Below are 25230 nucleotides of genomic sequence, written 5' to 3' on the forward strand. Positions count from 1 at the left end.
TTATTTTCAACTAAAATGTACTGCAGATGTAGGGAGTTGAAACATTTTCTGAATGAGCTAGTTGGCCCCTTTAAATAAACGGGTATCTATTCATACAGTGAGATCGCCAAAGTTTAATAAACTGAAAATGCAATAACTGTAATTTTGAAGTAGATGATGTATAGGACATGTGTCGCTTGTGTCTTGTGACTTATTGTAAAAATGATATAAAGGGTTCAAAATCGCATAGTTACAAATATCATATGAAGTTACTATTATAATATATATTTTTTAAAGATATTTTTTGGGCTTTTTCACCTTTATTGGATAGGACAGTGTAGAGACAGGAAATGAGCGGGAGAGAGAGACGGGGAGGGATCGGGACATGACCTGGGGTCGGAATCGAACCCGGGTCCCCGGATTTATGGTATGGCGCCTTATCCACCTGAGCCACGACGCCCCCCTTCATATGATAATATTAACCACTGGTTATTTCAGAGAGGAAAAAAATGGGGACACTATTGCTTCCATTCGGGACAATACAACACAGAATTCGGGACCACTGGGGGACACAAAGAAAAAAAGTTAATTTCGAGCCCTGATCGTACTTCTTACATTTAGCCATTCAAGTCATTTTTATTTATTTCATTTTAAGGGTATTTCACTTAAATTCATGACAAAGTCTTAGCAGTAAAAACTGAATTTAAAGGGGTACAAAATATAATATATACGGTTGCTGATGTGACAAAGTAATGTATTCTTAAGTATTCTATCAAATTTATATACTAGAAAACAATGAAATATCTTGGTAATTGTAAATATAATACTTTATACGCTAAACTGCACAAGAGTCGCCATTTTTAAAAGACCGTGACGTCAGCGCTACCCACTGCACTAGCGGAACTCTCCGAAATAGAGGAGATAAGCGTGTAATCATGGCGTCGGGCGCATCAAGTGAAAGCGACAGCTCTGTCGAATCATACGAAGAGATCCCGCAAGACACACTGCAAACAGGCTATGGCTTAGAAGGGTACCAGTTTGAACCTAGGAGAGGTACTCTCGACTCCGGTGATGAAATAAGAGAAGAAAGCTCGGATGACGGCGAGGATGAGACTGATGCTGACCATGGGCGTGGCGAGCGTGGGGCAGAGCGTCTGCGTGCAGGTGACACGGCGTGGTGCTCGTGCGGAAAATGTAACATGGAGTTGCTCACGAGTCCAGCAGAATTTATTTGCTGCAATGAGATAGGCGCCACCCGTGGACTTGCGAAATCGTCGCAAGAAGCAGAAACGGGTATTTCACACGTGCTATTCCCAACCTCAATGAGCCAACACAGCTGGGCACATACATACGTCATGAGTGTTACGCAGAGAAAATGAACGTGCATTCTGATTGGATAAAATTAATATCATGGCGGGCTGTTCACACTGCGGAAATAGTTTGCTCGAGCTACTTTCAAAACACTATAACTTTCCAACCTTAGAACAAAAAACTTTTGTAAGTCTTGAATAAGGTTCGTTAATGTGTGTTTTATTGTTATATTTACTCTATATATTGCCCTCTGTTCCCCTTTTAAGATAAATATACTAATATTAGGATTGTTAAATTCTACAACTAAGCATTGCTAGCTTAAAAGATTCTCCTTTTGTGACCTGTAATTAGTAAAATACTCTAGATATGAGACCAGAGACTATCTTGAATCAAGTTGACGACACGTGTAGCATTGCAACAAGTTTATTTTTATTTTTTTTTTCCCATTTCAACATTCAAACATTAAAACATCTCTTAAGATTCCACTTCCCCAGGACCTCAGGCACCAAAAAAAAAAAAAGTCTACGCATTTTGACTTACAGTGCTTACACAACGCCAAAGCAACAGTGCATTTTGGGGGCACTGACTATTCATGTGTACGAGGGGTTTACAAGATCAGGCACAAAAAAACAACCAACCAACCAAAAAAAACCACTGAACTTAACTCACAGCATTCCAAAAAGACCTCACTAAAACGCCCTCCACTCACTCATAGCCTTTTTGAAGGCACTTGTCTGGTCCAGAGTCTGTACAGCATCTAGAAGGACCTCGCTCTGAATGACTGAGAAAACAGTCGCAGTAAACTTAGGGCCCGTTTACACGAGGGCGCTGTCGGGTTAAAAACGACTAAATATTTTATCGGAAGTGCCTTTCGTCTACACGGGGACTGCGTTTCCGAGGCTGAAAAACGGAAAAAATTGAAAACGCCTTCCAGAGTGGATAAGTTAAAAACAGCCCCCGTTGCATATCCGTCTAAACTACCCAATACGCGAAACTCTGCTCGGATCTGCTCACGTCGGGTACGCGTTTACGTCATACATATGTCATATACTGTACATGCCAGCCCGGGAAGTAAGAAAGTAAGTAAAAAAGTAAGAGCATGTCTGATTACATCGATCCAACGGACCTTCAAGTTGCTCTGGCAGCTTTAATAAACGTCCAGGAGTCCTTCGAGCATCTATACCGAATCTGCACATATACCGTTAATGAACAGAGGCGGGTATAGTACGCTCTTACTTTTTTACTTACTTTCTTACTTACCATAGCCAGAGTAGTCAAAGTTTTCGCGGTGCAGATCAGACAAGACGGAAGACGTTGCGCATGCGTGCAGACATAGCGGAGGTCTTTCACAGCACCGCCTAGCCGCCTGGCATGCACATCCAATTGAATTCCACACATTTATGCGTCACCGTATAGACGCAGATTTCCTCCTTGAAAACGGTCGTGTAGATGCGGAAAAAAGAGAGAACGAAAACGGACTTTTGCGTTTTTGTTTCAGACCGTCCCCGTGTAAAGTGGGCCTTAGGATATGTAAGGTGGAGTTGAATTGTAATGAAAGATTCAAAGATTTCAGTAAAGTTCATTTATTCCCAAAACAAGCATACTTTGTTTTTTTTGTTCTTGAAACAAGATGAACTGCAGGGCGGCACGGTGGTGTAGTGGTTAGCGCTGTCGCCTCACAGCAAGAAGGTCCGGGTTCGAGCCCCGTGGCCAACGAGGGCCTTTCTGTGCGGAGTTTGCATGTTCTCCCAGTGTCCGCGTGGGTTTCCTCCGGGTGCTCCGGTTTCCCCCACAGTCCAAAGACATGCAGGTTAGGTTAACTGGTGACTCTAAATTGACCGTAGGTGTGAATGGTTGTCTGTGTCTACGGTGGGGTTTACATTAGACCGTATCAGCGGATCATCAGATTAACGGTTTTAAAAACGATTCGCATGCACACAGCAACGCCAATACACGGATACGCTAATCACATGACTAATTCGGCACGCAAGTTGAAATGTGTCAGTGCGGCTCAGCGCTTCCTCCTCAGCGGCTGCGCTCCAAATCACTCCGCCCTGAACAGCGAGTGCCCTCTGGAGGGTGCGCTCTCCGGCCCTGCGCAGCTCATAGAGCATGTGAGTGAAGCGCACGAGCAGTGATTCGGGACTGAGCCGCTGTGCGCAAGTCACTTACCATTTGCAAGTGGAAGGATGGCAAGCCTAAAGACCATCATAACTACACAATGGGCAGTATTTGCATCAGTATTTGCAGTATTTTCATACTTTTATACTCTTTAATGAAAGGTGATACAAGGCGGAAGTCCGCGCCGTTTTTCAGCAGTCGCGTCACATGACCAACGCCAGCGAATCAGGAAGGTGGATGTCACAGTGACGTTGTCCAATGACGACGCCAGCTAGAGCTCAGCACAGCGTATCCGCGTATTCTCAATGTTTACACAGCACCGGAGCTGACACGATCTGGATTGAATACGTGGACCCTGGCGGATTCCCGTTTCCCGGCGTTTCCAGGCGGTTTAATGTAAACGGACAGTGCATCCGCGAAGAAAATGAGACCGATACGGTCTAATGTAAACTTGGCCTATGTGTCAGCCCTGTGATGACCTGGCGACTTGTCCAGGGTGTACCCCGCCTTTCGCCCGTAGTCAGCTGGGATAGGCTCCAGCTTGCCTGCGACCCTGTAGAACAGGATAAAGCGGCTAGAGATAATGAGATGAGATGAGAAGGTGAACTGCATTTGACAAATGTCCAAAATGTACTTACTTGTTTTAAAAAAAAACTTGTTTTATTTTCAAAGGTGCTCCAAATAAGACTTTTTCAAGACATTTTGTCTGTACAAGATTTTCAAGATGGACTGTCTAAAAACTAGCCTTTCTAGCTAAATGAGGTTTTGCTTGTTGGGCAATTATGTCTTATAATAAGGGTGGCGAGATGTTTTGACTTGAAAATAGACAAATAAACTTCCTAAGATTTTAATTTTTTGTAGTGTGTCTGTCCGTCTCTGAGTGCGTGTGTGTGAGAGAGAGAGAGAGAGAGAGAACGTAGTTGCCCTTCCTCAGGGTTGTCAAACTCATTTTCACTGAGGGCCACATCGCTAAATTTCTAGATCATCAAGGGCCAAATGATCACTGAGCATCCATTTAAAAAGGGCAACTATGAAATCTGCACGGAAGAACGATTGGTTTATTGAAGTAGTTTTGAACGCTGGTTCATCGGGGATCTGTAAAACAGCGATGAGGCTCATTTCCCGTCCGTTTCATTTCATTTGATTCCATTTCAATCCATTTCCAACTTTTTGGTCGATATCATTTAACGCTGAAACATGAAAATGAGTGCAGTCAGTATTTGCATTCAGTATGTCAGTGGGCTATAAACTTGTAGCAGTAAAAACGCAACAATTTGGTTTCAATCGGAACATCTTTAAAATTCAACATTCATCCATTTCCAGTATATTCAACTATAGTTGAGGTCAGAAGTTTACATACAGTGACATGAATGTCGTCTTGGATATGAAGGTCATGGCAATATTTGGGCTTTCAGTAATTTCTCTGAACTGTTCTTTTTCTGGAGAACCCACTAGAATTTGGTGCACAAGTTTTCATTTTCTTTGGGTTTTCTGAAATCAACACAAGGTCAAAACTATACACACAACACACCTAATATTTGGGTGAAATGTCTCTTTGCAAGATTCACCTTGACCAAACATTTTTGTTTACCATGAACAAGCTTCTGGCAGAATTCTGGTTGGATATTTCACGACTCTTCATGGTAGAATTGGTAGAGTTCAATTAAATTTTTTTTTTCTTGGCATGGACTCGACTTATAAGCACGGTCCATATATTTTCAGTAGGGTTGAAGTCAGGACTTGTTTTAAGCTTAATGTTCGCCTGCTTTATCCTCCACAACCAGCTCTGATGCGTGTTTGGGTTCACTGTCCTGTTGTAAGTCCCAAGTCGTGTTCAAGTTTCTGATGGTTTATGCTGAAGGATTCTGAGGTAGTCCTCCTCCTTCATTATTCCATCCACTTTGTGCAATGAACCAGTTCCACTGGCAGCAAAACAGCCCCAGAGCATGATGATCCTACCACCACCACCAGCTGGTACAGTGTCCCTCTGTACATAGTGGTCATTTTGGCCAAACAACTCAATCTTTGTCTCATCTGACCATACAGCTTTCCTCCAGAAGGCTTTTTCTTTGTCCGTGTGGTCAGCTTCAAACGTTAGTTAAGCTTGAAGGTGTCAATTTTGTAGCAGGGGGTTATTTCTTGGATAGCAGCCTCTTAGTCCATGGTGATCTGAATTGTAGACAGTGATCCATCAGCTTCCAGTTCATGGCAGGGCTGTGCCATGGTGGTTCCCAGGTTGTTCCTGACCATCCAAACCAATTTCCTTTCGGCTGAGGGTGACAGCTTGGGTTTTCTTGAAGCAAAGTGGCTTGGCAAAGTGACTACACCTCACAATAACTTGGATACAATTGTTTGAACTGATCTTGGAATTTGCAGTTGTTTAGAAATGGCTCCAAGATACATTCTGGAGTTGTGTATATCTGTGATCCTCGTTCTCAGATTTGCACTGAGCTCCTTGGACTTTCCCATTTTATTGTGTGTTGGTCAATCCAATGAGTGCTGTAAACAAACCCTTTTTATGAAGGCACAGAGAAGCTACCAGCTGTAGTCAATCATGATCACTAACAGGAAGGTAAGCAGGGGCTTCAAAGTTTGAGAGAATAGCAGGGTACAAATAATTTACAGCAGGGTGCAAAATGGTAAAATGTCTGCCAGCGGCAGACATAATGCACGCAAAGCGTGCAGAGATAGACAGATAGATAGACAGATAGATAGATAGATAGATAGATAGATAGATAGATAGATAGATAGATAGATAGATAGATAGAGATATGCAAGTACGAATTTTTCATGGGGCGGGATGGTTTGGAACAGGCCATCTAAAAGTGGGATAACATTTACCCGGGACGGGTATTTGAAGCGGGTCGTCTAGCTTAAGCTTGATTAGCGTTGTTACGCACGCCAGTGTTTCCCACAGAAATTTTGGAGACTATGGGGGAGGCGCGGGGGTTGTTTAAAATTGAGTGATATGTTAAATATTAAGTTATTACTGAAAAACTATTGATTAAAAAAACAGACACTGGGAAATGGTCCTATAAACAACTTTACCAATATAAAAGATTAGCAGGACTACAAAAATGCAGAAAAATAGGCTTTACTTATCCAAATGCACCTGTTGGTTCAAAAGTTAAAGTGCAGAGAACCTCACAGCACAACATGAAGTTACCTTAAAATATAATATAAATGCCTCAGCTTTCATGTAAGAAAAAAAACTATTAATACTAGTACTGTGTGCAGGCAGTCTCTCCTGAAGACTAAATTAAACAATAATTATAAACTAATAAAATAAATGGCTCAGGCTTCATAGAAGAAAAAAAACAATTTGAACAGAATCTCACAGTATGCTGCTGAAGCTGCCTAAACAATGGAAAATAAAATACCATTTTGGCAAAAATGTTGGCATCCATTAATCCATTAATCCAGTAAAAAAATATGTTGCCAGATACTGCTGACGTTTTACAGCCCAAAATATGTTCAAAACCTGCCAAAATGCACTTAAAACCGCCCAATCTGGCAACACAGGTGTCAGTAATGGCTGCACTCGCGTCGAGGATGTAAACACAGTTGACGCGGCAACGGACATACATGACATAGCGGATGTAATTTACGTTCACAACTTTTTTTTGATGTCAGAAATATTTAATATTAAATTTTGTGACTCGACTGACAATAGCCGGCGGCATAACAAGCCATAGCCGGCGATTTGCCGCCGGTGACCGGCTACTTTTTTTTTTTTTTTTTTTTTTTTTTTAAAGATTTTTTTTTTGGACTTTTTTCACCTTTATTGGATAGGACAGTGTAGAGACAGGAAATGAGCGGGAGAGAGAGATGGGGAGGGATCGGGAAATGACCTCGGGTCGGAATCGAACCCGGGTCCCCGGATTTATGGTATGGCGCCTTATCCACCTGAGCCACGACGCCCCCGACCGGCTACTTTTGAGACCGCTGGGTAAGAGACCTCGGCCTTGGCAAGATAAGAGACATTTTGGAAGTTTCAGCACCTCTGAATTAATAATCGAAGTGAGTGTATATAAATTTTTGACCCTGTATGTAAAATTTTTGACCCTGTATTGATTTCAGAAAACCCAAAGAAAATTAAAACGTGCACCAAATTCTAGTGTTTTTTAATTAAAGCTGTACGCTGTACAATCATTCTGCCACAGAAAAAGAACAGTTCAGAGAAATTACTGAAAGCCCGAATATTGCCACGACATTCATATCCAAGATGACATTCATGTCACTGTATGTAAACTTCTGACCTCAATTGTACATTCCAGTGTGTTTTGTTTAACACGTAACATACAGTAGAATTATTCACGTTAACAAAAATAAGTGTGGTCAATGCAGCTGGATCACATGCTAATTTATAAACTACAGAATAATGATGATGGTTTTATTAAATATGGTTAATTATCTCGTTAAAGCTCTGAGTATTGGTGTTTTGGTATTTTCTTGGTATTAAGGATTGTGTTTTTGTGGGCTTTGGAAATTATTTGGATTGAACCAGGTAACTGTCTCGTTCCCACGACATGATTGTCAGATGAATTAATTATCTCATTCCTCATTATACTAGGTTATGGGGACAAATGAGCTCATCCGTTTACTTAATTATCTCATGACCTTGCAATGCGAAATGAACTAATTGTCTCGTTCCCATGACTTGATTATCTTGGTACCTTGCATTACTGAGTGGCGGGGAAGACTCATAATTATCTCATGACCTCAAATTACTAAGTAGTGGGGGCAACTTAATTGTCTTGTTCTTATGCCTTGATTGTCTTGTTACAACACATTAAGTAATGGCGACGACCTCATTATCTCGTACTTATGGTTAATTATCTTGTTACCACACGTTACTAAGTAGTGGGGATAAACTAATTGTCTCTTTCCATTAATTAATTATCTCATAACCTCATATTACTAAGTAGTGGGGATATCTTGGTTATGTTATGGGAATGAGACTATTATCTTATTACCACACATTACTAAGCAGTGGGGAGGACTTAATTATCTTGTTCTTATGCCTTGATTATCTTGTTAACACATTAAGTAATGGCAATGACCTCATTATCTTGTACTTATGGTTAATTATCTTGTTACCGCACATTACTAAGTAGTGGGAATAAACTAATTGTCTTATTCCTATTAATTATCTCATGACCTCACATTACTAAATAGTGGGGGATATCTTGGTCAAGTCATGGGAATGAGACAATTATCTCGTCACTACACATGAATTCATCCCCACTACTTAATTATCTTGTTACCTCCCATTACTAAATAGTGGGGACGACTTAATTGTCTTGTTCTTATGGCTTAATTATCTTGTTACAGCCCAAAGTCATGGGGATGACTTAATTGTCTCATTTATAGTTGAATTATCTCGATATGACACATTACTAAATTAGGGAAGACTTAATTATCTCGTTCTTATGGTTATCTCGTTACCACACATTAAGTAGTGGGAATAAACTAGTTGTCTTATTCCCATTAATTAATTATCTCATGACCTCACATTACTAAATAGTGGGGGATATATTGGTCAAGTCATGGGAATGAGACAATTATCTCGTCACTACACGTTAATTTGTCCCCACTACTTAATTATCTTGTTACCCTCCCATCACTAAATAGTGGGGACGACTTAATTGTCTTGTTCTTATGGCTTAATTATCTTGTTACAGCCCAAAGTCATGGGGATGACTTAATTGTCTCATTTATAGTTGAATTATCTCGATATGACACATTACTAAATAAGGGAAGACTTAATTATCTCGTTCTTATGGTTATCTTGTTACCACACATTAAGTAGTGGGAATAAACTAGTTGTCTTATTCCCATTAATTAATTATCTCATGACCTCACATTACTAAATAGTGGGGGATATCTTGGTTAAGTTGTGGGAATGAGACAATTATCTCATTACTGCACGTTACTAAGTAGTAGGGATGACTTGATTGTCTCTTATGGTTAATTATCTCATTACTACACAAGTTATGGGGATAATTGTCTCGTTTCCATGAATTAATTAATTATCTCATGACCTCACATTACTAAATAACTTCATTGTCCCAGTCCCATGACTTGATTATCTCGTTACTACACATTACTAGGTAGTGGGGATGACTTAATTATCTCGTGACCTCATTTTACATAGTAAGGATGACCTGACTTGTCTCATTCTCATGGTTTAATTATCTCGTTACCTCACATGACTAGGTAGTGGGGACGACCTTATTGTCTCATCCTGTGACTTAATGGTATTTTTATCTCAGTCATGGAGGTGATTTTAATTATCTCGTTCCCACATCATGGCCACTCGTTATTTTTATGAAGCACGGCTGTCCAGAGGTAGCTGCTGAGATCGGAGCTGATTTCCTCAGCGTCTGTTTGTTTGTGTTCCTGAAGCTGAATAATTTATGCAGATAAAGCGTTCTCTAAAGAGTAAGCAGCTCATTTGTGTCTTCAGCCATATGGCCTGGTGTTTCATGCTTCTGGCGAAAATGCACCTCTTTAGTAAATGGAAGTAGTTTCTCTCCGCCACACGGATGGGTTTGTTTATGTATTTTTTTTGATGAGAAAGTGATCTGGGTTTTTGCAAAGAATTACATTTGCAGTCCATTTGCCAGCGTTTCAGACAAACACTCGAATTATTCATACAGCAGTTCATCCACAGTTGTTTGCAAAAGTCAGTACACCCCCTTGGTTTCTGGTAAATATTAGAATAGAAGCCTTTTTTTTTTTAAATGGCTCATTGACAGTCCACGTTAATTTAATGGTGTTTTCTTATGGAGTCGAAGACAAGCTGTCGTTTATTGACTAGCTTAAAATGTGATTTGATTTTATTATATCCTCATAAAGCTGTTTAATGACTTAACACAGTAAATATGGTGACCGTTTTAAGCCTGATATAAGGCATGAGGAGCTTAAACAGGCTCAAGCTCTCGGAGCAGTTTGCTGAAAGCAGGAAAACAGCTCTCGGGTAAGTGTAAAAAATATACATAAGCGAAGCTGGAGAGGGGGATAAAGTGATTTACAGAGGCTGGAATAAATCTTCAAATCATCACCATCACAAATGGAAGAAAAAGAGATGCGCAGAGAGTGGAGGAAGCGAAAATGTGAGGCATGAAATTAAAAAAAAGAAAGGTTCACAAAAATCCAAAACAAACGAGGAAAAATTTGGATTGGTTGATTATTGGTCGGGTGGCACGGTGGTGTAGTGGTTAGCGCTGTCGCCTCACAGCAAGAAGGTCCTGGGTTCGAGCCCCGGGGCCGGCGAGGGCCTTTCTGTGCGGAGTTTGCATGTTCTCCCCGTGTCCGCGTGGGTTTCCTCCGGGTGCTCCGGTTTCCCCCACAGTCCAAAGACATGCAGGTTAGGTTAACTGGTGACTCTAAATTGACCGTAGGTGTGAATGGTTGTCTGTGTCTATGTGTCAGCCCTGTGATGACCTGGCGACTTGTCCAGGGTGTACCCCGCCTTTCGCCCGTAGTCAGCTGGGATAGGCTCCAGCTCGCCTGCAACCCTGTAGAAGGATAAAGCGGCTACAGATAATGAGATGAGATGAGATGATTATTGGTCCCCGTCCTGTCCCCCAGGTCAGACAGGGACTCGTCCTGTCACACGGGCCCCCGTCCTGTCCCCCGGTCACTCGGGTCCCTGTCCTGTCCTCGGGTCACTCGGGTTCCCGTTCTGTGCCCCAGTCATACAGTCTGTTTTATCTTCTAATAAAATCCTTTCTTCTTCTTCTGTTCTCCAATAATATGTCGCTTCTTGTTTTTGCTGTGAAGGTGAAGTGGAAAGGGAAAGACCTGTTTGAACTGGTATGCAGGACACTGGGACTCCGGGAGACGTGGTTCTTCGGCCTGCGGTACAATGTCAAAGACACCGTGGCATGGCTGAAGTTGGATAAGAAGGTGAGTTAATTATCAAAGAACACATGGCCAGAGTAGAGGTGTGAAATGTAATGTCCAGCCTGCCGGTCAGGATCTTACGGAAGCCGAGAGAGACCCTTCATATAATCCTTTTTTTATTCACCTTGTTATCCCGAGATAACATAATGAATTCAGGATGTCGAGAAAACAACACAACTAATTCGAGATCTCGAGAAAACAAAACGAGGGTTATGTATATAACCGCGGTTCTATGAGTTTCGGATGACCGCCAGAGGCGGTGCTTTCAGCACATGGATATCCATCACACGAACGTGCAGGTCGAGTAATAGTAACAACAAAGTCACGTGTGACCTGGGTGACGTCACCCCGTGACCCCGGCATAAAAGACCGGTAAACCCAGGAAGTGACCTCTTGGCAAATCTTCTCGTGTACACTCCGAGTGACTGCCAAGCTCTGGCGGTCATCCGAAACTCATAGAACCGCGGTTATATACATAACCCTCGTTCTATTTCGTTTCTACTGACCGCCAGAGGCGGTGCTTTCAGCACATGGATGACTAATACCAACCAGGTCATGAGGAGTGCCTACCCGTACCCAGTGCTGCTGCGACGGGCCTGGAATGACAGCCGTCGCCACAGGATTATGTGGGACGACATTAAGATGGTAAAACCTGGTGAAGGTGCAGCTGGAAGCCCAGGAGGCTGCGCTGCATATGTCTGAAAGGGGCACGCCCTTCAGTGATGCCCATGAGGCTACCACGCCCCGTGCAGAGTGCGCCCTGGCAGCCGGAGGAATCGGGAAGCCACTGTGCCTGTAGGCATGTAATATGGCCTCGACTATCCACTTGGATAGCCTCTGCTTAGAGAGCGCCAGACCCCTCGACGGTCCTGTGTGGCACAGAAACAGGGCGTCACTCCTACGGGAGCCCTCTGTACGCGACACGTACACCCTGAGGGCGCGAACTGGGCACAAAAGTTCCGACCTCTCACCATGGCCCGCCTCGAACGCCGCAAGGCTAAGGGGCTGGTTGACGAAGGTAGCAGAGAGGGTCTTCGGGAGGAAAGAGGGGTTTAGGCCACAGGGTGACCCCACCGTCGCCGGAGTGCCACTGCAGGCACTCCCCACTGACTGACAGCGCGTGTAGTTCCCCGACGCGCCTCGTCGATGTAATGGCCAGAAGAAAAGCAGTCTTCAGGAAGAGCCATGAAATGTCTGCCGTGAGCAGGGGCTCAGAACGGTGCGTCGCAGAGAGCCTGCAGCACCAATGAGGGTCCCATGTGGGTACCCGGCTCCGTCGGGGGGGTCTCAACCGGAGAGCACCCTTCAAGAAACGTGCCACCAAGGCGTGGGACCCCACGGTCCTTCCCCCAACTCTGGCATGCTGAGCAGAGATGGCAGCTGCATAGACCTTGATGGTGGCAGGGGTAAGACCCTTATCAAAGCAGAGACTGGCGGAACAGTCAAATGGTCGGCAGGGGGCAGCATGTAGGCTCCTCCCCCCGAGTTAAGCACCAGTTGGAGAAAAGCCTCCATCTGTTGGCATAGAGGGCATTGGTGGGGGGTGCCCGAGAGCTTGCAATGGTATTGACCACTGCCGGCTCACAAGGACCTCGCAGGGGGTCCGGCCCTTCAGCGGCCATACCCAGAGCTGCAGACGGGCTGGATCCGGGTGCCAGATCTGCCCTCCCAGCTGTGATAGCAGGTCAGTCCTCACTGGCAGGCACCAGGGGTCGCCGTTCAGAAGTTGCAGCAACTTGGGAACCACACTCTGCCCGGCCACCGGGGGGGGCGACAAGCAGCAGCCCGTGGTGGTCCATCGCAACCCTGTGTAGGGTTGGCACGATCAGCAGCAGAGGGGGGGAGGCATACAGCAGTTGCCTCGGCCAAGCATGTGCCAGCGCATCCTGGCCCAGGGGACTGGGGCCGTGGAGGCTGAACCACAGAGGGCAGTGTGTCGACTCCTGGCAGGCAAAGAGGTCCACCTCTGCCCTGCCAAAACGTTCCCAGATGGCGAGAACCACCGCTGGGTTGAGTCTCTATTCCCCGGGATCGGGGTCCTGGCGGGACAGCAGATCTGCTGCCCTGTTGGCAGTGCCTGGCAAGTACATGGCACACAGGCTCAAGAGATGTCGATGGGCCCACCGCAGAAGTTGGCCAGCCACTTCCAAGCACTGGAGGGACTTTGTGCCTCCCTGGTGGTTGATGTAGTACACTACCGTAGCGTTGTCCGTCCGCACCAGAACGTGTCTGCCGGTCAGGCCTAGGAGGAAGTGCTGTAGGCCGAGGAACACAGCCCGTAGCTCCAGCACGTTGATGTGCTGCGCCCGTGCAGCACCGGGTGGAGGTGGAGACCGTTGAACCACCTCTGAAGCGGCATAAGTCCAGAAGTCCCAGCGGGACCAGAGAGGAGGCTGCCGTAAGCATGCCCAGCAGGCGCTGAAAGGTCTTCAGGGCGAGTGACCTACCCCGTCCGAAGCGGCCAAGCAGTAGGCGGATGTTGTGGATCCTGGTCTGGGAGGGAGTTACCATCAACGACCTCGAATCCAGGTGCATGCCCAAGAAAGTCGTCTCCCGGCTGGGCACCAGCGAGCTCTTCTTGTAATTCACCCTGAGCCCCAGCTCTACGACATGCGAGAGCACAGTCGCGATGTTGGTGCGGGCCTGAGCTGCTGACCGTGAACAGACAAGCCAGTCGTCCAGGTAGGGCAGGACACGTAAACCCCTTGCCTGAAGTAGTGCCGATGCCGCTGCCGCACATCCGGTGAACACACGGGGTGCCAGCGATATCCCAAAGGGCAGAACATTGAACTCGAAAGCCTGGCCCTCGAAGGCAAACCGCAGGAACTGCCTGTGGTGTGGCACAATGGGAGCATGGAAGTAGGCGTCTTTCAGGTCGAAGGTGACAAACCAGTTGCCCGCCTGGATGTGGTGTAAGACATCCACTGTACGCAGCATGCGGAATCTCATGGTCCTCAAGTGGGAATTGAGGGACCTCAGGTCGAGGATTGGGCGGATACCGCCGTCCTTCGGAACCAGAAAATACCTGGAGTAGAACCCACCTTGCTGTCTCTGCCTGTCGACGGGAGAGACTGCTCCTTTCTCCAGGAGGGTGGCGATTTCCTGCCGGGGGACGAGGGACTTCCCCGGATGGCTCACGGTGGTGTTTGACCCCATGAAACGTGGTGGACGGCGGCAGAACTGGATGCGGTAACCCTCGGTGAGGGTCACCAGCACCCAGGGGTCAACGCTCTCCAGCTTTGGAGCTGTTCGCTGGAAAAGCGGCCGACCGCCGGCGCGCTGATGTCAGCGCCGTCCAGAGCGCCCCCGTCGGTCACCATGGGGGCGACGAGGAGTGGACTGGGTGTAGGGGGCAGCACCGCGGGTCCGGGAGGTGGTGGGGTGGCGAAAGTCATCAACCCGTCTGGTCTCCTGGCGGGTGCGTGGCCGAGACAGAGTCGGTGTGGGCCCCCTGAAGGACTGGGCAGCATTGCCATGGTGGTGGGCCTGGCGGGGGCCAGCGAACTGCTGTTACGCCTAGATGACCTGGGCACTCCGATCCAGGGCTTGCTGAGTGGCTTCGCCAAACAGCTCCCCGGGGACAACAGGGAGAGAGTGCAGCACACGCCGGTCAGGCTCGGCCAGAGGGGACTGTGCCCGCCATATCTGCTGGCGGCCGAGGGTGAGATACGACATCAGCCGGCCCAGTTCCCGCGACGAGTAGGCAAAGGCCTGGAGCCGCGTCACACAGCTCCCGTGATGCCGCGCTCGTCCCCTCCAGCGTCTGGGGGTCCATGACACCTGGCTGGCAGAAGGGAACTTAAATAGGGCGAGAACGCTCCAAGTAAGTAGCCCAAAATAAACTATCAGGCGGAAATAAAAAATAAACGACCGGGCGAACACACCCGTGGTCGGGAATATTAACAAGGATGGCGCCGTGCGCTACAGAACTGATAAACAGCGGCGAGAAACACCGCTTTAATTTAAATGAATGAAGACCGCTTACCTGAGCGACAACAAACCGGCCTCCAGCAGCGAGGACACGCCTCGGAGGGCTAGTCAGCTAACTCCACCGAGCGAGAGCACTCAGCTTAACGGAGTAACAAACAATACGAATATAACACACAAGACAGCCGGCCCGTGAGCAGGCCGGAGACAAGGCTACACAAAACAAGCGGTTGATAATATTAACAAGGATAGGCACTGTGCGCCACAGAACTGATAAACAGCGGTGAGAAACACCGCTTTAATTTAAATGAATGAAAGCCGCTTCTCAATGTTGGGCATCTGCAGGAGGCCATAGGTAGGGGTGTCCTGCATTGCCGCCAGGGCCCTGCAGCGGGAACACTGCCCCCTGTGGCGGAGGCTGAAGATTCGCCAGCAGGGCCTTCATCTCCTCCAGCTCGGTGGACGTCGCCTCCACCTTCTGAGCCAAATCGCCCGAGCGCTTCTTTTTCGCCTTAAAAGCGAAGACGTGTGGGGGAACCCACGGCGCTTGCTGGGCCCCGCTGCTACAGCCGACACCGTGTCCTGTCCCCCCGAGGCCCGGGGGATGTCAGACGGAGAATCCAGCCGAGCCAGCCTGGCGGTCCGCGCAGCCACGCTCAGGCACATGCAGCGCAGCGAGAGAAGAGGTCCATGACGCCTGGCTGGCAGAAGGGAACTTAAAAAATAGGGCGAGAACACCCCAAGTAAGCAGCCCAAAATAAACAATCAGGCGGTAATGAAAAACGACCGGGCGAACACACCCGTGGTCGGGAATATTAACAAGGATAGGCGCCGTGCGCCACAGCACTGATAAGCAGCGGCGAGAAACACCGTTTTAATTTAGATGAATGAAACCCGCTTACCTGGGCGACAACAAGCCAGCCTCCAGCGGCGAGGACACCGCCCCGGAGGGCTAGTCAGCTAACTCCACCGAGCGAGAGCGCTCAGCTTAACGGAGTAACAATACGAATACAACACACAAGACCGCCGGCCTGTGAGCAGGCCGGAGACAAGGCTACACAAAATAAGGCGGTTAATAATATTAACAAAGATAGGCGCAGTGCGCCACAGAACTGATAAACAGCGGCGAGGAACACCGCTTTAAATTAAATAAATGAAAACCGCTTACCTGAATGAGGACAAGCCGGCCTCCAGCGGTGAGGACACCGCCCCGGAGGACTAATCAGCTAACTCCACCGAGCGAGAGCGCTCAGCTTAACGGAGTAACAAACAATACAACACAAGACCGCCGGCCTGTGAGCAGGCCGGAGACAAGGCTACACAAAATAAGGCGGTTAATAATATTAACAAAGATAGGCGCAGTGCGCCACAGAACTGATAAACAGCGGCGAGAAACACCGCTTTAAATTAAATGAATGAAAACCGCTTACCTGAATGAAGACAAGCCGGCCTCCAGCGGTGAGGACACCGCCCCAGAGGACTAATCAGCTAACTCCACCGAGCGAGAGCGCTCAGCTTAACGGAGTAATAAATCAATACGAATACAACACACAAGACAGCCGGCCTGTGAACAGGCCGGTGGCGAGGCTACACGAAACAAGGTGGTTAATAATATTAACAAGGATAGGCGCCGAGCGCCGCAGAACTGATAAACAGCGGCGAGAGGAACGCCGCTTTAATTTAAATAAATGAAACCCGCTTACCTGAAGCGAAAACAAGCCGGCCTCCAGCGGTGAGGACACCGCCCCGGAGGGCTAATCAGCTAACTCCACCGAGCGAGAGCGCTCAGCTTACGGAGTAATAAATCAATACGAATATAACGACAAGAGTTGGTGGACTTAGCGCAGTTTCTTGGAGGGTGCATAAGCACAGCCCCAACCCTACGGGTAACGAAACTACCACAGCGCTTTGTCCAAATTTCAACCCAACTCGCAACCTGCAAACGCGAGAAGATGTAAGAGGTCACTTCCTGGGTTTACCGGTCTTTTATGCCGGGGTCACGGGGTGACGTCACCCAGGTCACACGTGACTTTGTTGTTACTATTACTCGACCTGCACGTTCGTGTGATGGATATCCATGTGCTGAAAGCACCGCCTCTGGCGGTCAGTAGAAACGAAATAGAACCATTATTTTGAGATCTCGAGAAAACAAAACAATTATTTCCTGATCTCGAGTAAACAGCTGAGAAATGGTTCATTCAGGTGCGCCAAGAGACTTGTGATATGCTGACTTTGGGGCTATTTCTCATTCTGTATAGACGCAACTTTGGTCATGAGAATGTCTGGAATAATCGATCACCTAATAAGGCAATATCGTAAAAACCCATTTCTGCTCTGTTACATGTCCGCCAATTTCTAAGTCTTCGGTGTCTGACCCACAGGGGGCGCAGCTCTGCTAGAAATCTCAGCTGTTTTCTCGAGATCATGAAATAATTGTTTTGTTTTTTCGAGATCACGGAATAATTGTTTTGTTTTCTTGAGATCTCGAATTAGTTGTGTTGTTTTCTCGACATCCTGAATTAATTATGTTGTTATCTCAGAATAACGGTTTTGTTTTCTCGAGATCTCGAATTAGTTGTGTTGTTTTCTCGAGATCCTGAATTAACCTCCTAAGGCCCAAGCTGTTTTTTTACATGCATTTTTTATTTTTCTTTGCTATTTGGGCTTATTAGAACCTGATTAGAATAAAAACTAAGCATCATCTTTGATAAGATGTACTTTTAGAGAAAAAGTATGTCCACATATGTGGATTCTTGTTCTGAATTTCTAAAAAGTGCTGTCCACGCATGTGACCGCTAAGCCCTAGGAGGTTAATTATGTCGTTATCTCGGAATAACGGTTTTGTTTTCTCGAGATCTCGAATTAGTTGTGTTGTTTTCTCGAGATCCTGAATTAATTATGTCGTTATCTCGGAATAACGGTTTTGTTTTCTCGAGATCTCGAATTACTTGTGTTGTTTTCTCGAGATCCTGAATTAATTATGTCGTTATCTCAGAATAACGGTTTTGTTTTCTCGAGATCTCGAATTAGTTGTGTTGTTTTCTCGACACCCTGAATTAATTATATCGTTATCTCGGAATAACGGTTTTGTTTTCTCGAGATCTCGAATTACTTGTGTTGTTTTCTCGACACCCTGAATTAATTATATCGTTATCTCGGAATAACGGTTTTGTTTTCTCGAGATCTCAAATGAGTTGTGGTGTTTTCTCGACATCCTGAATTAATTATGTCGTTATCTCGGAACAGCGGTTTTGTTTTCTCGAGATCTCGAAATAGTTGTGTTGTTTTCTCGAGATCCTGCATTAATTATGTCGTTATCTCGGAATAACGGTTTTGTTTTCTCGAGATCTCGAATTAGTTGTGTTGTTTTCTCGACATCCTGAATTAATTATGTCGTTATCTCGGAATAACGGTTTTGTTTTCTCGAGATCTCGAATTAGTTGTGTTGTTTTCTCGACATCCTGAATTAATTATGTCGTTATCTCGGAATAATGGTTTTGTTTTCTCGAGATCTCGAATTAGTTGTGTTGTTTTCTCGACATCCTGAATTAATTATGTCGTTATCTCGGAATAATGGTTTTGTTTTCTCGAGATCTCGAATTAGTTGTGTTGTTTTCTCGACATCCTGAATTAATTGTCGTTATCTCGGAATAACGGTTTTGTTTTCTTGAGATCTCGAATTAGTTGTTGTTTTCTCGCGATCCTGAATTAATTATGTCGTTATCTTGGGATAACAAGGTGAATAAAAAAAAGATTATATGAAGGGCCTCTCGCGGCTTCCGTAGGATCTTGTTCTAATTTGGTGCTGGGAATTTATTTCTATTATTTTTTGGGGCAGGTTTTAGACCAAGACGTTCCTAAAGAGGAGCCCATCGTGTTGAACTTCCTGGCAAAGTTTTACCCTGAAAACGCAGAGGAGGAGCTCGTCCAGGACATCACACAGCACCTCTTCTTCCTGCAGGTGAGTACAGCAATAAATCACCGTAGTGACGTTGCAACAGTCTCAGCAGCAACGAACACAAGTTCAAACTAAAGTGCAATCAGAGAGCGCAGACCTCAGCCAACCAAACGCCGGATCTCGGAATGTTTGTGAAAAGGAAACTAAATGCATGCTGTGATTCAGATCTGCTCCAGAATTGAATGGGTTCTTGCTTGGCCAATGCTGCACCTTTCCACCAAGTTTCATGGGAATCGATTTGGTAGTTTTTGAGCAATATGACTTAAAAACACACAAATGAATCAAAAAACCGTAACTGTATCTTCCTTGTTGGAGGAAATTTAAAAGGTTTAAATGACATCATATGACTGTTTTATTTAATTTTTTGGACAGTTGAAGATCGGAAGAAGACCAGGAGACATTTTTCCAGCGTCCAGCTCGATTCTTGTTACTTAACCCTTTGGTGACTGACCCCTTGAAAATGGTTCCTCCAGGAACCATGACGTTTCAGTTGTCAAGACAACGGAAAAACTAAAATACAAATACAAGAGCATTTTGTTTTGTGCACAAGAGCATTGTGACGTATCTTTCTGTTTTTGTATTTTAGTTTTTCCGTTGTCTTGACAACTGAAACGTCATCGTTCCTGGAGGAACCATTTTCAAGGGGTCAGTCACCAAAGGGTTAAACAGTAGAAAAGGCTGCACTCTCGCTTTATTTAGCTTTATAAACCTTAGACACAGAAATGCATTGGATTAAAAGGAATAGCTCACGCAAGACCCTTATTAATACATCACTAACCTCATTTCTGAGTACTGTGCAAAAGTCTTAGCCCCCTATTCCCCCCCCCCATACGAACGTTTTGTTATAGATTTCTATTTTATGACTTCTACATTATCGAGTCAGAAATTACAAAAATGTTTTAGAGTTCCAAACATTTTTTTTTCCAGTGCAAAATTAAATGTTACAGAAAGTAACTAAAGTCATAGTAATTTGCGCTAGCTGTTACAAACTGGGACGTCTGCTCACCGTACCCTGTAGATCCGGAATGTTAAGAGATGGAGAATGATGCTTAGTGAGGAAAAGTTGTGCCCTGCCAACCTGAAAAAAAAACACTGATTGAAAAAAATCCCATTTTTCATGGATCTTTCCGGATCAGTGATCCAGATCAGCACCAAAAGTCATAGCAGTGTAATTCATCCCAGAGGTGTTGTTCATGTGAAATTTGGTGATGATTGGTTGAAATAGCGTCCTAAAAACATTAGAAGAATAAAAACAACAACATTATTATTGTTGTTATAATAATAATAATAATGAAGTAGAAAGATCCTGAGTGAGCGTAACCATTTGCGGTACCACTGTTGGCGCATATTAATGAACTCTACTGATTTTTTTTTTTAATCTTAAAGTTCTTATTATACACAAGTGAAGACATTTTCACTTACTTATGACGTTTCGATGTCTTTCTTAGCCGACATCTTGTTCACATCTAACGCTTGGTGTCTCTGGCCACCTCCAGATGGTGCACCTGACCTAGAAATCAGCTGATCCCATGTATGGCTGAGTTGGTTTGTCCCTATGTCCTGATTCATGCAGCAGTCTGCGCTAGGTCACACGCACCGTCTGGCGGTGGCCAGAGACGCCAAGCGTTAGATGTGCTCAAGATGTCGGCTAAGAAAGACATCGAAACGACATAAGTAAGTGAAAATTTCTGCAGGTGTCTATAATAAGAACTTTTTTAAGATGAGTAATCAACCAACTGGATGAACCTTTTCGAGATTTCTGGTGCAAAACTACGACGCGAGTGTGACAAAGTGTCCAGAAGAACTGTCTGGTTCTGTAAGACGCTCAGCAAAACCTACAGGTCATGTCCTTATAAAACTGCACTCGTTGGACCTGAGACGACTATTTTATTTTAAAGCAAAGGGTCGTCTCACACCAACTATTGCCTTTGTTTCATTTATTATGGCTCACTGTTTAATAGTATATATTTTTTTTAACGTTGAAACATTTCACTTCATTATTTTTAAGCCATGTTTGGTCTCCAGCATTTCTTTCCACGTGCCGAAAGCCTAGGTCACAACCGGACGTACGATTTTTTTTGGCCGTGCGATTTTTGGCGTTTCCCAAATCGCTGCGTTTTTTTTTTTTGTTCGTGGAGAAAGACGCACGTTGGCCGTAAGTTTGTCTTGCAACCTGAAAAAAACGTAAGCGCCCTCCGTGCTTGTTTGACATGACAAAGAACCTCTGCGGCCGGTCTACGGCTCGAAAATCAGCACGTCGCACGCGCGCCCTCCGTGCGTTTCTTGCGTTTTTTGCACGTAGACTAGGGCTGTGCCGATAGACGATGCCATCGTCCATCGACGATGGTGGTCATCCATCACGATGGAGAGCCACCATCGTGATACCACGCCCCCTCCTGTCATAAACATGCATATACGGTATCATCTGGGCCTATTTAACCTAAAAAGTTAGTTTTTTGTTAGTTTAATTAGTTAGTTTTGTTTAATATATAAATATATATAAATACATAATTATATAAATCATTATAAAGTAATATCCTATTACTGCTTGTTCACGTAGGCTATGGTGCAGGGACGTGCTAGTGAACATAACATGTGGTTACACAAATACAGTATGCTACTAATAATAAATTTTGACTTCATTTTTTAGCCTACACTATACTTTTAATGTAAAATTTGTCATGTTGTTCAAACAAATAGCCACTATTAACGAATTCAGTCGGGAAATATTGCACCTTATCAAACGGCAGTGAAGCGCAGACTTCGGCAGAAGTCAAATAACTTTAATCTGGTAAACAGGCCTACTTTCAGACACAAAATGGTCCACTCTAAGCCGTAATGTCAAACCAAATGGAAGAATGAAGGTGATTCTGACAAATGTAAAGACGGTAAAAAAAACAATATTAAATCATGATTTTAAAAGCTGGTGCAATAATTCAAACACTAATAAATTGGAAAAATTAGCGCGTTCAAGTGCGCACTAAAGGCCGAAACGCATCTTCAATTGATATGGTGTAAATAAACAATGAGTAATAGCTTAAGTGTAGTTAGTTTGAATACTAGTCTTTCATTGTGAGAGCAGATTAATATCTTGCCGTGATCAGTGAGTGCTCGGGGAGGTTCATTTCCACCTGCGCTTTGCGCAGCTCATTTCTCCGAAGCCAGCTGTGCGCAAACGCAGTGTTGACTGCTCGGCAAACTCCAAACGCTCGGTCTGTACTGGCCCTCTGTTGCGCAAGCGAGTTGGTTATGGCCAGGTTCAAATTGTGCCCAAAACAACTTAACCACGGCCATTTCAATTGCCTGATGGCTGTGACGATATTCACCCTGTTGTTATGCAGGCAATCTTTTTCTCCTCGTCTCGTCTTGTCTTCTTCTTCCGCTTTATCCGGGACCGGGTCGCGGAGGCAGCAGTCTAAGCATGGAAGCCCAAACTTCCCTTTCCCCAGACACCTCGGCCAGCTCCTCGGGAAGAACACCGAGGCGTTCCCAGGCCAGCCGAGAGACATAGTCCCTCCAGCGTGTCCTGGGTCTTCCCCGGGGCCTCCTCCTGGGGGGACATGCCTGGAACACCTCCCCAGGGAGGCGTCCAGGAGGCATCCGAAAAAGATGCCCGAGCCACCTCAGCTGGTTCCTCTCGATGTGGCGGAGCAGCGGCTCTACTCCGAGCTCCTCCCGAGTGACTGTGCTTCTCACCCTATCTCTAAGGGAGCGCCCAGCCACCCTGCGAAGGAAACTCATTTCAGCCGCTTGTATCCGCGATCTTGTTCTTTCTGTCATTACCCAAAGCTCATGACCATAGGTGAGAGTCGGAACGTAGATCGACCGGTAAATTGAGAGCTTCGCCTTTTGGCTCAGCTCCTTCACCACGACGGACCGGTAAAGCGACCGCATCACTGCGGAGGCTGCACCGATCCGCCTGTCGATCTCACGCTCCATCCTTCCCTCACTCGTGAACAAGATCCCGAGATACTTAAACTCCTCCACTTGAGGCAGGACTTCTCCACCAACCTGGAGAGGGCAAGCCACCCTTTTCCGGTCGAGAACCATGGCCTCGGACTTGGAGGTGCTGATTCTCATCCCAGCCGCTTCACACTCGACTGCAAACCGCCCCAGTGCATCCCCCAGTGCATCTCCTCTATTTTCCATTCGGCAAGTGTCTCGTGCAATGCGTCTTCTAAATTGTCCGCTGAATGTGTCTCTGGCATGAAACTCGTCTGCAGGCGTTTGGACTGCATTGCCCACTCTCGGTCCACATAATGTACGGTAGCTGACATATAGGGCATCATGTTGCAGCTGGACCACATATCCGTTATCAAGACCAAATATTCCACATCACCTAGCGCTTTTTTTCTTTACGTGCCAAAGCCTCGGATGAGTATCTAATACTTTTTTAATAATAATAATAATATATTTAATAACATGGTATTAAAATCCCCCCCGCCCACGATATGATCGTCCATCACAATGTTTGCACTGTAAACATCGTCGATGCCAATTAAGGGGACATCGCACAGCCCTAACGTAGACCGGCCGTAGGAGCACGTACGGCCGGTTGTGACCTAGGCTTAAGACTTTGTCGCATGCTGGATTTGTCGCGCTGCATTTCAAGCACGCGGCTGCCATGATGGCGATTCTGGTTTGCATTACAGCACTGCAGCTACCATCAACTCATCACACTTCTTTTAAAAAAAAAATTTATTAATTTTTATTTGTTTATTTTTATTTGAATCTGATCCGGAGTGACCGATTTTTTTTTTCTTTCTTTCCCCCCTTTGTTTGCGTTCACAGCTGAAATATCTCAGGCTTGAAGGCTAACTTTACAATCTGGCGTCTCATCCTCTTTTTTTTTTTTTTTCTCTTCTCTCACCTGTCTAAGCTGCTGTCTCCTCCTGTGCAGACAGACACGTGCCCTCTGCGCTTCTGATAACCTCAGCAAAGTGCAGCGCTGGTTCCGAGAGACACTTGGAGATGAAAGGAAAAAGATGTGCTTCGTTTTCGTCAAGTCCTCAGAGACGCGAAACGCATTAAGACACTGAAGCTGTGAAGCCGCTCTCTGATGTCACCCGTCTGTCTGTAAATCGGTTTTAACCCTCTGAACCAGACTGATGCAAATTGCGGTCAAATTCACATCCCTTTTTCTGGGTGGAATTGCTCGTGAAGTGTTGATCGCAGCAAGGTGGATCAGATATCACAGGAAACGGCACGACTAGACCTTTTTGACGCTGCTAGTTTCTTGTCTATGTGATGTTCTTTTAGCGAGGGGGGGGATAATTTAGAAGTTAGATCAAATTTAGTCGTAGTTACAATGAGTAACCAGCTCTCTGCCTCCATCGCCACACCCATTACTCTTGTTATTCGCTCATCTGACCATAAGGCTGATGAGCTGTTGCCATGGTGTAGCGTCCGTCGTCCGCAATTCAGTTAAATCTAGTGCTGTCAAGCGATTAAAATATTTAATCGCGATTAATGTCGCGACTGTCATAGTTAACTCGCGATTAATCGCAATTTAATCGCACATTTTTGTCACATGAAAAACCATTGTAATTCTCTTATCAGCGTAAAAAAGTGAATGGGCTTGCTCACCGTTCGAACTACGGGGGTACTCGGGGGATCCGAGATCCCCTGAAACAGACATGATTTGGGAAATGTTGGGTGTAGGGCTGTAACGATACACCCAACTCACGATTCTATTCGTATCGCGATTTTTGACCCACGATTCGATACGCCCACGATTTTTTTTAAAATGTTTTTTTAAAGTAGTAAATTTGACTTATTAACATTTACTTACTTGCATTAACTATTTAATAACAAATAATTCAGACCACTGCAGAGAATGAGTGATGTGTATGCAAAAATGAACAAATGTATATCCAAAGACTGTTTTATTTCTCAAAATAATACTGTTGAGCCGGAAGCTCTGTTTTTTTCGGTTCTGAAAAAGTCATTTTTCCAAATCGTGTAAATCCGTTAAGATTTTTTTTGGGGGGGGAGTGGCTCTCTCACTGTATCACTCTCATAGG

General features: G+C 45.3%; 1 protein-coding gene across 1 annotated transcript in view; it reads left to right on the forward strand.

Moving 5' to 3' along the window:
- The window catches only part of nf2a (NF2, moesin-ezrin-radixin like (MERLIN) tumor suppressor a), a 120979-nt gene that overhangs the window by 13149 nt on the left and 82600 nt on the right, over positions 1 to 25230 (forward strand). The window contains exons 2-3 of the mRNA XM_060907454.1: positions 11200 to 11325; positions 19088 to 19210. Of these exons, the coding sequence (XP_060763437.1) occupies positions 11200 to 11325; positions 19088 to 19210 (249 nt within the window). The remainder of the gene's footprint in view (positions 1 to 11199; positions 11326 to 19087; positions 19211 to 25230) is intronic.

The sequence above is a fragment of the Neoarius graeffei genome, chromosome 24, assembly GCF_027579695.1.
Source record: "Neoarius graeffei isolate fNeoGra1 chromosome 24, fNeoGra1.pri, whole genome shotgun sequence".
Taxonomy (NCBI): domain Eukaryota; kingdom Metazoa; phylum Chordata; class Actinopteri; order Siluriformes; family Ariidae; genus Neoarius; species Neoarius graeffei.